Source organism: Lissotriton helveticus, chromosome 11, assembly GCF_964261635.1.
Source record: "Lissotriton helveticus chromosome 11, aLisHel1.1, whole genome shotgun sequence".
NCBI classification, from domain to species: Eukaryota; Metazoa; Chordata; class Amphibia; order Caudata; family Salamandridae; genus Lissotriton; species Lissotriton helveticus.
Window position 1 is genome coordinate 1,100,243,577 of NC_136072.1, and position 14,638 is coordinate 1,100,258,214.

A 14,638-nucleotide genomic window follows, 5' to 3' on the forward strand; every position below is an offset into this window, starting at 1 on the left:
CATGCGCACTCACCATGAGTGATACAAGTATAGATGCATGAGTGATGCATGCGCACTCACCATGAGTGATACAAGCATAGATGCATGAGTGATGCATGCGCACTCACCATGAGTGATACAAGCACAGATGCATGAGCGATGCATGCATACTCACCATGAGTGATGCAAGCAGAGATGCATGAGTGATGCATGCACACTCACCATGCGTGATACAAGCGCAGATGCATGAGTGATGCATGAACACTCACCATGAGTGATACAAGCACAGATGCATGAGTGATGCATGCGCACTCACCATGAGTGATACAAGCATAGATGCATGAGTGATGCATGCACACTCACCATGAGTAATACAGGTATAGATGCATGAGTGATGCATGCGCACTCACCATGAGTGATACAAGCACAGATGCATGAGCGATGCATGCATACTCACCATGAATGATACAAGCATAGATGCATGAGTGATGCATGCGCACTCACCATGAGTGATACAAGTATAGATGCATGAGTGATGCATGTGCACTCACCATGAGTGATACAAGCATAGATGCATGAGTGATGCATGCGCACTCACCATGAGTGATACAAGCATAGATGCATGAGTGATGCATGCGCACTCACCATGAGTGATACAAGCACAGATGCATGAGCGATGCATGCGCACTCACCATGAGTGATACAAGCATAGATGCATGAGTGATGCATGCACACTCACCATGAGTGATACAAGCGTAGATGCATGAGTGATGCATGCACACTCACCATGAGTGATACAAGCACAGATGCATGAGTGATGCATGCACACTCACCATGAGTGATACAAGCACAGATGCATGAGTGATGTATGCGCACTCACCATGAGTGATACAATCACAGATGCATGAGTGATGCATGCACACTCACCATGAGTGATACAAGCACAGATGCATGAGTGATGCATGCACACTGACCATGAGTGATACAAGCATAGATGTATGAGTGATGCATGCACACTCACCATGAGTGATACAAGCACTGATGCATGCGCACTCACCATGAGTGATACAACCACAGATGCATGAGTGATGCATGCGCACTCACCATGAGTGATACAAGCACAGATGCATGAGTGATGCATGCGCACTCACCATGAGTGATACAAGTATAGATGCATGAGTGATGCATGCACACTCACCATGAGTGATACAAGCACAGATGCATGAGTGATGCATGCGCACTCACCATGAGTGATACAAGCACAGATGCATGAGTGATGCATGCGCACTCACCATGAGTGATACAAGTATAGATGCATGAGTGATGCATGCGCACTCACCATGAGTGATACAAGCATAGATGCATGAGTGATGCATGCGCACTCACCATGAGTGATACACTGAGGGATACAAGCATAGATGCATGAGTGATGCATGCGCACTCACCATGAGTGATACAAGCATAGATGCATGAGTGATGCATGCACACTCACCATGAGTGCTGCATGCACACTCACCATGAGTGATACAAGCGCAGATGCATGAGTGATGCATGCACACTCACCATGAGTGATACAAGCACAGATGCATGAGTGATGCATGCACACTCACCATGAGTGATACAAGCACAGATGCATGAGTGATGCAGGCACACTGACCATGAGTGATACAAGCATAGATGTATGAGTGATGCATGCGCACTCACCATGAGTGATACAAGCACAGATGCATGAGTGATGCATGCGCACTCACCATGAGTGATACAAGTATAGATGCATGAGTGATGCATGCACACTCACCATGAGTGATACAAGCACAGATGCATGAGTGATACATGCGCACTCACCATGAGTGATACAAGCACAGATGCATGAGTGATGCAGGCACACTGACCATGAGTGATACAAGCATAGATGTATGAGTGATGCATGCACACTCACCATGAGTGATACAAGCACAGATGCATGAGTGATGCATGCGCACTCACCATGAGTGATACAAGCACAGATGCATGAGTGATGCATGCACACTCACCATGAGTGATACAAGCACAGATGAAGGAGTGAAGCATGCACACTGACCATGAGTGATACAAGCATAGATGCATGAGTGATGCATGCGCACTCACCATGAGTGATACAAGCATAGATGTATGAGTGATGCATGCACACTGACCATGAGTGATACAAGCATAGATGCATGAGTGATGCATGCGCACTCACCATGAGTGATACAAGCATAGATGCATGAGTGATGCATGCACACTCACCATGAGTGATACAAGCACAGATGCATGAGTGATGCAGGCACACTCACCATGAGTGATACAAGCATAGATGCATGAGTGATGCAGGCACACTCACCATGAGTGATACAAGCATAGATGTATAACACATGATGCAGGTGCACTTACCATGAGCAATGCAAGCTTAGATGTAAGAGTGAGATATGCACACATGCCATGTGATACAAGCATAGATGTACATAGATTATATATAGGCGCATGCACCATGAGTAATATAAGCTTTAATGTATGAGTGATATGTGCACAGTTATCATAACATGCAAGTATTGATGTACATAGAGTGATACAGTCACTCTTACCATAAGCGGTACAATCATAGATATATAACGAGTGACATACACACACATAATATGAGACACAAGCAAATATGTATAACAAGTGATATATGTACACGTACCATGATATACATGTACAGGTGTATGAGTGATACATGCATACTCACAGGAGTTATACAAGCATAGTTAAACGAGCAATAAATTCACCCTTGTCAAGAGCAACGCAAGCATAGATGTAAAACGTGTAATGCATGTACCCTTACCATGTGAGATACAAGCATAGCTGCACAATAAGCTATATATGCACATGTACCACAAGATAAAAGCACTGATGTATAACGAGTGAGCTATGCACACGTATCATGAGATACAACCCTAGATGTGTAACGACTGATATATGCACACATACCATGAGATACAAGAACAGATGTGTACCGAGTGAGATATGCACATGTACCATGAGATACAAGAACAGATGTGTACCGAGTGAGATATGCACATGTACCATGAGATACTAGCACAAATGCATTACGAGTGATATATGCACACGTACCATGAGATACAAGTACAGATGTGTAATGAGTGAGCTATGCACATGTACTATGAGATACAAGAATAGATGTGTACCGAATGACATATGCACACGTACCATGAGATACAAGCACAGATGCATTACGAGTGATATATGCACACATACCTTGAGATACACGCACAGATGTGTAACATGTGATATATCTACACATATCCTGAGATACAACCATAGATATACTGATACATGCACGTTAAACATATGCCACAGATGCACACATGTACCTGCCAATGTCTGAGCAGACAGGAGCGTCCGCAGCCACAGCAGCATGCTGGAAGCCTCCCGGACAAGGGGCCACAGGCTGCCGTGCCAGGATCACCAACAACACAACGACACCGATGACAATCCCAAGGGTGAGGAGGACCAAGCAGCAGCACCAGCTCCTTGATATGGCCATCGCGCTGCCAGGTACGAGCAGGTGTGGTGGAGCTGGGGGTTCCTCACACTCAGTTGCAGGACTGTGGCTAACACCCCGCAGAAGTGTTGGGGATTGCTCACACTCAGTCCCAGGACTGCGGTCAACACCACGTAGAAGCCACTATTTTTGGGGGGTCTGTTGGTTCTATCTTTCACTGTGGTCTTCAGGTCCTTCTGAAAACCCTACAAATCTTGATTTCTTTATTCTCTCCAGATTCTCCAAGTCTAAGAAGCTGACTTGTGGATGCCCCCGTTCTTTCCAGCTCTCAGGTAAGGCTTCTACTTTTCCAGTGACTGGTAGCCCTGTTAATAATCTATAGGCGATCTTTAGCGTCTATATGTCTTCACTGTGCTATGCTTGTGCTGTCTAAGCCTCTGCTTTTTAGGGGTATGCAAGAATGTTAGGGTCCTCAGATATCACGCAGACTTTACCTCAAACTTTTACACAAGGAGCCCGTCTTAGTTCTTTTTATACACTGCCCTTCTGCTGGAGGTCTGTGAAGCTCTCCTTATTGGGGTCTGTCTGTGGCGCTTTCTGCCTGATGAATGTCTGAAGTGGCCTCTTCCTCCTGTGGTCTGTACTTATTCCTGCAGGCGGTCTGTGCACCTTTTCTGCTGCGGATCTATAACACTCTCCACCTGCTGGGGGTGTGTACTCTGCTGCTGCTGCTGCTGGTTACTGCACTTTTCCTGCTGGGGATCTGTAATAGTCTCTTCCTCCTTCTGGGGTCAGTACTTTGCTCCTGCCCGCGGTCTGTGGTACTCTCCTGCTGTGCTTATTTGGTACTCTCCTCTATATTCTACTCTGCTAAGAAATGCTACTCTCCTGTTCGTGTCAGTAATACTCTCCTCCAGCTGAGGGTCTGTACTCGGCTCCTGCTGTGTCTGTGGTATCCGGACCATCCCTTGAGGGGTCTGTGCTCTCCTCTGTTGGTGGTCTGTACTCTCCTTTGCTGAGGGTCTGTACTCTCCTCAGCTGAGGGTCTGTAATGTCCTCTGCTGGTGGTCTGTACTTTCCTCTGTTGAGGATCTGTGGTGTCCTCTGCTGAGGGTCTGTACTCGCCTTCTGTTCGGGCCAGTTAATATCTCCTCCAGCTGAGGGTCTGCACTCTCCTCTGCTGGGGGTCTGTATGTCTTCGGCTGACGGTCTGTACTCTCTCTGCTGAGAGTCTGCACTCTCCTCTGCTGAGGGTCTGTAGTGTCCTCTGCTGAGGGTCTGTGCTCTCCTTCAGTTCGGGTCGGTAACACTCTCCTCCAGCCGAGGGTCTGTACTCTGCCGAGCTTCTGTGGTACCTCGACCTTTCTATTCGGGGGGGGGAGGGGGGCAAGGTCTGTACTCTCCTCTGTTGGTGGTCTGTAGTGTCCTCTGCTGGCGGTCTGTGTTCTCCTTCAGTTCGGGTTGGTAACACTCCAGCTGAGAGTCTGTACTCTGCTACTGCTGTGCTTCGGTGGACCACGACCTTCCTAACAGGGGTCTGTACGCTCCTCTGCTGGTGGTCTGTGGTGTCGCCTGCTGATGGTCTGTGTTATCCGGTCGGTAACTCTCTCCTCCAGCTGAGGGTCTGGACGCTGCTACTGCTATGCTTCTGTGTTACCCCGACCTTCCTACCGGGGGGCTGTGCGCTCCTCTGCTGGTGGTCTGTGGTGTCTGCTGCTGGTGGTCTGTGGTGTGCTCTGCCGGGCTCGCGTGGATTCGCTCCTTCTATATACACTACGGTATAAAGTTCTGCTCCCAGGTTAGTTCGCGTCTCCGTTCGCCCGCCACTGCTCACTCCAGATCTTTCGCAAACAGCTTCTTTTTGGCACCGGATAAATTAATCTTAACTCCCAGAAGTTAACTCTTTCCTGCCTCCCACTTTCACTTTGACAGCCCAGCCCCAGGGCAGCGTCTCTGCTACTGAACCCCTGCGGGAGGCCGTGAGGGGTCGGAATGCCATGCCTGTTAGGCTGTAAAGCATTTCTTTCTCACTTCTCCCCCCCCCCCACCACCCAGCCCCCATCCCCCGGGGGGACCCTCATGTATCATCCACCACAATAAACCGGCTCTCCCGTGTGTTTGTAAGGTAACCTGACCTGCAGCAAAAGACTCCTGAGGAAATGTTACTGCCTTAGACACCCTCCCCCACCAGCAGCTCTTCTCCTGAGGGCTTGTAACAACCTCCCCCCCCCCAGCCCCCCTACATACACCCCCTTCACCCGTGTCCTATACCGCATTCCTCAATGCCGCCCCCCATCACCCTGCAGCCAGACCGGTTTTTACGCACACACCACAGTGACCTTATCCAGGTTGGGAAAGGACTGAACATTGGCCCGAGCACCAAAATAAAGGTGCCCCCACATAGGGCGAACACCTAGCTAGCACCAGGGCAACTTCAGAACAGTGCCAATAACAATTAAGGACACAGGTTCAAAATTCAGGACAAAAGATCATCACAAGGAAACCCTCCTGATTTAGGCAGAAGATTCACACTTTTGTAAGCTATACATAAAACAATGTTGTCTTTTGTCAGCATAAACTTCCTCTACCCATACTACTTAACAGGAAAAAAACAGTGATATTTAAATTATTTCAACGCCTCCTCAGGGGTAGTAAACACTATGTAAATGCATTTTATTTGGTATAAATGGGAAAGACCAACACATCTGACATTCTTACAGTGCATGCATATCTCCTAAACAGAGTCTGAACATAGTGAAAAGCTGCTTCTCATAAGTATGCGTGAAGTGCTAACAAGGTGTGAGCCTCTGTTTTCCCTCCACTGCATTTGCTTCTAGGTGTGAGGCTCCTGACTGCTGCCAGACAGGAGAATCGAACAAAAGGAGGCCTGATGACCCCCAGATTCAGCCTGTGGTATGGGCCCAGCTGGAGTCTTTATTTATTTATTTATTTATGTGTGCGTTTTTATATAGCGCGGACTTTACCCGAAGGTGTCAGAGCGCTTCACAATAGGAACAGAACTGATACATGAGAACATTACAAGTGAACAAAATACAAAAGCAAACGTTACATTAAAAGAAGCAATAATGACAATCGTGAGCCAACAAAATACAAGAGGTAGCAAACGGTGCATTACAAAAGTGACAATCGTGAACCAACAAAATACAAGAGGTAGCAAACGGTGCATTACAGGAGGAAAAAGTGACGTGTGCAGGTTACAAAAGCGTACAAAGTAAACAGAGGTATAATACTGCAATATATGGAGGGCACTCAAGCACAAGAACAAACGTTACGTAGGCCATGGTGGCACTTGTGCAGGTATCGAAAATAAACAAATGTAAGAGGTAGAAAACAGTGTGTTACAAGAGAAAGTGACGGGTGCATGAGTCTGAGCCAAGAAAGCCCCATCCGTCCCTGCCTGCACATTGTTGCGGACCGAAAGCAGGCAGGCGCTGCTGAATGTGTCCTGGTGTTTACAAATTCCACCGGGACGAGTTCAGCATATTTTTCAGTGGGGCCCAACTTCTTGGCAGAGTGGACGGCGTCCACCCTCTGAAAATAGTGGGTGGACACCGTCCACCCACGTGTACCCACAACTTGTTCCCTGTTTAACATATCAAATACATCACAACACTGCACTGCGTGTCTTCATTTTTTCATTCATAGAATCACTCATATCCTCACGTTCCTCCACCATCTGTCGAAAATCATGAAAGAAATGAATTACAATACTTTTCTGCCAACCTAAAATGAGTAGATATTTGGTATTGGATGTATAAAAGGGAAATCTCTCAACAGGGCAATGCAACTGGTGCGGTCGCACTGGGCGCTGACCTGGAGGGGGCGCCGCTGACACAGTGTTCACAAAAGCTTTCAATTTAAAAGCAGCTGATGCAGAGTTCCTTGTGTATCCAGATTTCAGGCAGCAATAAAAATGTCAAGATACCTCTTGTGATTAATGGAGAGAAAGAGAGAGATAAAGGGAGCCAAGAGATGAAGAGGTTGCATAGGGAGGGAACAGAGGGATTATGTGAGGGTTCACTGTGCAACTTCCATTCCAGTGCATTTAATCACTGTTTGTTAAGAAAAGGACACCTTACAAATATTGAGGGAGAAATGCATAGGAGGTTCCAGCCAGGAGCATTTGTTTGGCGGTCACAGTGTGGCTCTAGAAGATTCAGGGGCTTATTTATAAGCCTTTTGCGCCGCCGTTGCGCCATTTTTTGTGATGCTATGGCGGTGTAAAAATTGTGCCACATTGTGCCATATTTACAAAATGACGCATCTAAGCAGATGCATCACTTTGTAAAGGCCTGTGCTACATTATACCTGCATCAGGTATAATGTATGAAGGGTGGACGTTCCCCCGTAAAAAAGGCTTGTAGAAGTGTTGCAGTCAGATTTCTCTGCGACACCTCTCGGACGCCACTGCGTCAAAATCTTCCTCACAGCAGGCGTAAGGGTGACGCAGACCCTTTCACATAAGGCTTGCCCCATGTGAAAGGACACATTGCTGGAGTTGTGTCTGTTATCAGACACACCTCAACAATGCGCCACTTTTGTGCCTACAGATACGTCAGGAATAGTGACGTATCTGTAACTCCTTGCGACTTGGAGCGCTACACGGTAAATACGGCGCATCCATGGTGTCGCAAGGAAGGCGCACTGAAAAATGTTGCATCGTGTGTTTTCACACAGTGATGCAACACTTTTCATAAATGAGGCCCTCGGGGATCAGAGCACATCGGTCATGGTCTATAGGCATTTCTACTTGTGCTCTTTGTTTTTCATTAACTGGAAATGTTAAAATAAAAACTTTACAGAAACACTGATTACAATAGAATTAAATCTCTCTGTTCACAGACTATGCCTTCCTACCAGCCGTCCCACAATCAGTTGCTGAAGTGCTTTTACCTCAGGGCCTGGGGCACTGCACAGGTTGCAGGAACTATATATGTCCCCTGACAGGCCGATTTTAGTGCTGGTGCCAGATGATGTGAGAATATTTGTTGCGCCCCCTGCCTCCCAAGACCACCTTCGCCGGGATTCTGGTGTTAGTTAGGCACACTATCTTAACAACAGCATCACGCCCCACAGTCACAGCTGGTCTCTCAGAGACAAGGCAATCATGCAAGAACCCTGAACACAAAGCAGCTCCGATGGTACAAACAGTGGCTGTAAACAGTGTCATCACAGTGCATCAGTGGTCTAAGTTGGGGTTTGTCTGGGGCCCTAGATTGTTGTAACTCCCCAACACCAAAATACACAGATAGCGATGGATAGCATTAGCAGGCCTTAAGTCAACCATTACCACACCTGCTGCCCCACTGAATTCCTACCAGGTGACCAGCAGTACCCTGGCTGGCCCACAAGTGTCTGCTTAGTGACGATTTGACATTTCGACCAGTCTCGCTTCTAGTGTTGTTGACTACTCCTGGAGACGAGTTGAGGCATCCAAAGACGAACCATGTGTGCATCGTTTCTGTGGTTCAACGGAATTAGGTGAATTGAATGGACTTTAACATTTTTATATAGCAAAGGGTGGTAAGTACATTTTTTAATAAAACTGTTTGTGGAGACCACTTTTACGAGTGCCAGTGCTCTGACCGTCACTGCGCTACACATATTAAACACATAATCAGGCTTTAATTGGAGTGCTAGAATGCATAGCTTCTGGAGGAATGCCAGCAGACTCATCACTATGACACAGCACGTGGAGGGCTAACACAGCATTGTGTGTACATCTAAATTGCGCGCTTTTCTGTTGTGACTGTGAGTGTATTTCATCAATGCGGCATGTCAGGACTTGAGGCTGCTGCATGAAAACTTTAGGAGGTGCGAGCAGAGAAGGGTGCGTGACCTCTCTCGCAGTAGCGACTCGCGGGGGGGGGGGGGGGGGGGATGTCTCGCGGGAGTGTGTGGCCGAAGGAGAATACCATTTAGAAAACTGACCTGACCACATGAACTTCCTGATCTTCTGCGTCCCTCATTTGTCAAAACAACTTAAATAGTTTCTCGTGCGTCATTAATAAATATGTAAAATTACCGAGCACGTGCTTTCAATGAAAAGTCACCTTTTTAAAAAAAAAAAAGTAAAGGCACTAACTATCTCTACTTGTGAACCAATTTTGTCTGTATTTCACTTTTGAAAGGAAACATGAAATGGGGCTCGGGGCTCTATTATGCGGTGCAGTCGCGGCTCGCGTGGGGGGAGAGGAGTTGGGGGGGGTGACCGAGGGAGAATACCATGGGGTCGTGCGAGGGGGGAGAGGGGAGAATACCATTTAGAAACCTTACCTGACCGCCTCTGCTCCTGATCCGCGTTGGCGCCTCTTCAACAGGAACAGCACTGGAGTGGCAACCCCTCAGCCAATCCTGGCACTGGCTTAGGGCACGGTTACTCTTTGCCCGCCGCCTGCCCATTAGGAGACCAAGGGGCTCATAATGGGCATGCTCAAGCCAGTGTAAACACAAGTGCGCATGACTGTGCACGGGCCAAAAATTCGCTCACCTTCCCCACTCATGCGCACTTGTGCTCCTGCCTTTCCCTGGCTGGTCTGACAATGCATGTCAGTTAACATGACACCAGACCGCCCACCCCCTTCAGACTCTGAAGGGGGTGGGCGGTCCGACGTCATGCTGACTGACATGATTGTCAGTTCTCCCTCGTCATCTCTGAACTTAAGTAAACTGAGTCAGTTTACTTACGTTCAGAGATGCCGAGGGAGCTGCGGGCGCAGGCGGGTGGGAGGGCAACTGCACCTGAACACAAGGGATCTGAAGTCTGTGCATTTAACCCTGTATAAAGTGTCAAAAATACACCCCCCACCTCCATAGAGCTTGGCCCCTGGTGAGCTGGTGAGGTGGTGAGGTGACACCAGCCTCTAAAGGGGGCAGAATGCCATGCCCTAGGCTGGGACAGGAGGAGGCCCAGCAAATGTTGTAACTTCACAGAGGGTCATTATCATTCTGTATGTGATAATCGGCCAGCAATCAGAACGATAATGGTCCGATAGTGATCTATGCCAGGTCTAGGAGGGGCGCTACAGGCCCTTATAGTGAGAGTTACAGAACTCCGAAACTGCTTGTAGGCAGGCAGAAGAGCTTGCTCCAATGCCCAGAATTACAAACAAAAGGTGTCTCTGAAAGGGGTTATCATGGACAACGGACAAGAGGCCCAAATAACGGACAGTCCATCAAATATATGGACGGGTGATTACCCTACCCTCATTAGCGAATCAGATAGTTATAAAAAAAGGGGCCACATTTGCAGAACAGTGCAGTTCTGAACTTCTAAAAACAAGCTGTGCATGTTGTTTGCAAGGTATGAAAGACTGCTTGGATGTGTGCCTGCTGCAGGCAATATTTGTGATAACATCAGAGAAACAGCATTTGCAATGCAATAGGTCACACATTTGCATGACTTTGGGCTGTTGGCATTGTAAATGACAATGCCTTTTATTCATGTGTTTTGAAAACCTGCAAGTGGTGCATAAACACGCACTTTGTACTTATAGTCCTTTCTTATGGGAAGCAAAGCTGTCAGTAAAAGAGGCTCAGTTACTGCAAGCCTTGCATCTCGTAAGCAATGACTATAATCACAAAGTGCATGTTTATGCGCCACTTGCAGGTTTTCAAAACACATAAATAAAATGTATTGTTATTTACAATGCCAATCGCTCAAATTCTCACACATGCAAGACCTATTGCATTGCAAATGCTTGTTGAGCTCTGAGACGGAGGCAGCAGTAGCCATTGGAAGGCAGAACCCGTGACTCCAGGCCATGCATTTCACAAGCAGGAGGGAGGAGGCAGCTGCAGCCAAAACAGACCTGGTCTTTGAATGCACAGAAAATGCGGCAAGATACGAGCAAGATTTACAGCCCTGTGTACAACAGAGCTCTGCAATAATATATAAAGGACATCCCACTCGACCAACAATTATTTTGTCAATGGCTAATATTAACTCATACGGGCTCTCCCTTTGTAGTGACAATGGCTAAAGACAACAACAGTTCATTAGTTCATATATTTTATTTGTCTTATTGAATCTTTTGTTGTAATTTTATTTGAATAAACAATTCTTCCCATTTTATACATTTAAAAAAATGTTAAAAGTCAAAATCTTTTTGGTGTTTTTATATACAGTGTAAATCATACATAATTCAACAAAATACACTAATTTCCTAAAATGTACAGTTGATATATAATTATGCAGTGTTAAACATACAATTAATCATATTTGAGTTCAACCCCTTACAGTGGAGGAGTGTGGCTGAATGGTTAGAGCGGAAGACCCTGATGCAGAGTTCTGGCCAGGGACCAGGGTTCGATTCCCGCCTCGGCGTGGTCTCGGGCTCAATTTCCTCGGACCTGTTAATTCTCGGCTCGGTGCCTATTCTAATCACGGGCCCCACGCTGCAACTCTGGGCAATAGCTTGCTTAGCCTCCACACCGGCCCCAGCAGCGCTAAGGATGCCTGGCTTCACCTTGGGGGTGCCCAGGAGTGGACACTTCACAGGGAAAGCCAGGAGGGGTTGCACAGCGGCATGAGTATCAGCGCCAGGAAGCCGAATAGGCGACACCGCAAGGTGACCGTCTGGTGACAGTGCACTCTATAAGTACCATGATATTTACATTGTCATAAGTGAACTAACCTCAGAAACAGTCACCTCGTCCCAAACATACACATTCACACATCACAATCATAACATTCCAGCTCAAATGGCTTTCACAAATGAACTCATGGTGAGAATCCTTTCTTATTTTCCACGATTCTGCCGCCAGCTGGAACAACAGAGCTCTGTAAACCACAAGCACTGGTCTCAAGTGCTCCACCGTAAAGAAAAAATAGTGCTCACAAGCTCTGAGTAGCAACACATGCAACAGGGGTAGTCCTTGAAAATGGCAAAAACTTTTAAAGCCCATATCCTGAATACAGCATGTCTCGCAGAGACAGCGCAAGCGCTGCCTAGGCAAGACCCAAAAAATCATCCACCAGAACATAAAACAGGCCCACATACAGCCAGAAACTCATCCCACACACCGACCTGCAAAACCAGCCCTTCCGGCACTGCCTGATTGCCCCATAGCCTAGTTAAATCCTAGCCTTATTCGTCATCACATGCAACCACTAGTCTCTATCCTGTACCCCATTGCTCCCTCTTACGAACATGTGCCCTTGCTCCTACCCGATAGCAACCCCGCTTCTTTACATACTTGACTCCTGTCCCTTATCCAGTACCCCACCCTGCCCATTTACATCTTGTGTCATTAATCTTCTGTACCCCACTCTGCCAATTTATTGTGATGCCCCACTCATATCATGTATCCCACCCTGTCCCATGTATTTAACCACCATGGTCTTATCCTATACCCCATGCAGCCTTGTTACACACACAAGCCATATCCCTTATTACGAACCCCAGCCTGCCCCTTAAACACCTTTCCATGTCTTTATGCTGTACTCCATACTACGCAATTACACACATTTCCCAGGCACTTTTGCTTACAGCGTCCTGCCATATAACCCTTATTCTGTACCCCACCCTCTCCCTTGACAAACATGCCTCCAGCCCCTGATCCTGTATCCATGGTCGGACGAAACCCCCCCCCCCCCCCCAAATGAATGCTTTCTTGGCTTGGTAGTTGAGTCTGAGGGCCCTGAGTCAGTCTGCTGCCTCTGTAATTTTCTTATCCAGAGCTTAGAATGAAGAATAAACCTGTGCACTTTGATGTGAAATGGAGAAAGAGTGACTGAGATAACCATCTGGTGGCTGAATTTCAAAATGTGAAACAAGATAACCTGGAATCTATACCAGTGTCCCTGCTTGATCCTAAGCACATATTTTAGTTCACACTGTTGGAAATGGGGTTACTGGCCAAGGGGGTGAAACCTTACTTAAACAGCAGCCACAATTTCTGTCAGGGTGAAGTCACAAGCAAACTCTAAATTAACCTGTGCTTAACCCTCTGCTAGATAGGTACAAAAGCTGCCAGGCTTTACTTAGAGTCAATGTGTAAAGTATTTATGTAGAAAGTCAAACAGTAGTAAATGAAAACCACAACAGAAGACCAATTCCACACCAATTTAGAAAAATATAGCAAAATCGAATAAATTATTTGACGCAAAATGACAAAAATCCAATAGGTACAACCAGAGATATGCAATTTGTAATATTTCAGGTAAGTAAAGCACCTATAAGCAAAAGAAAAGCACAACTTGTGGCTATCTAGTAGTGCGAGACCAGGTGAAAGTCACAAGTTCAGGTCGACCTCGATGGAGCACAGGCCAGATACAGGGACCAGGTTAGTCCAGCTGAAAGAGTTACTTTCAAAATCCAACGTGAAGAGTTCCACTCAAAGTGGAAGGGGCCGCGAGGAGTAGGGAGAGCGATGCGCACGGTTGTCGTTGTAGCATGAAGAGCAGGCCAGAAGTCATGGACAGTCATTGTGATAGGGCGAAGATCCTGTTGAAGTCACAGATGGTCATTGCCGGAGCTTTGCGTTGGCGGCCACCACGAGCGTTCGATGCTGTAGTGTGAAGTGCAGATGCATAACTTGAACCGCCAGTCGGTGTTGGTGGTCGCTGTGGCCAGGAGACAGATGTCAAGATCTTTGCTGCGCACAGCAAGACCTTGGTGCAAACTGGCCCATTCGCTTTCACAAAGGGCCTAAAATTTCAGTATTTCTCCTTTTCATGAGGAGAGAGCTCAGCTGACGCTACACCGAGGGTCCAGGAATTGAGGGGCACCCCTTGGGGGGCAAGAAGTCACACCAGCAGAGGCCAGCAGGATTCAGGCAGGTCGAGTTGCAGATCCTGGAAGCAGGTCAGCTAGGCCGGTCCAGGTAGCCCCTGGAGCCTGTTATATCCCTGAAGCTCAAAGCAGGAGGTCAGCTGGCTGCCGCTTGGAGTCACTTCAGCCTGGATGAAGTGTGCGGGTCCAGTCTTCCGTCTCAGCAAGCAGGGCAGCAGGCAGGAGAGCAGCTGAGTCGCAGTGCAGCAGAGTGGCAGTCCTTCTGGCAGCAAAGCAGCACAGCAGTCTTTCTTCTGTGGTATGCTGTGTATTGAAGAGTTGGGTCTGATGGTCCATTATATTTTTTCCAGCAAAGGTATTCTACCACCCAGAGATCAGT

At 47.3% G+C, this 14,638-nt stretch overlaps 1 protein-coding gene across 1 annotated transcript in view; it reads right to left on the reverse strand.

Moving 5' to 3' along the window:
- The window catches only part of GGT5 (gamma-glutamyltransferase 5), a 263,704-nt gene extending 258,370 nt beyond the window's left edge, over positions 1–5,334 (reverse strand). The window contains exons 1-2 of the mRNA XM_078667773.1: positions 4,719–5,334; positions 3,372–4,594 (exon numbers count right to left, since the gene is read on the reverse strand). Of these exons, the coding sequence (XP_078523899.1) occupies positions 3,372–3,544 (173 nt within the window). The 5' untranslated portion in view covers positions 3,545–4,594; positions 4,719–5,334. The remainder of the gene's footprint in view (positions 1–3,371; positions 4,595–4,718) is intronic.
- Between the last annotated feature and the right edge of the window lie 9,304 nt (positions 5,335–14,638).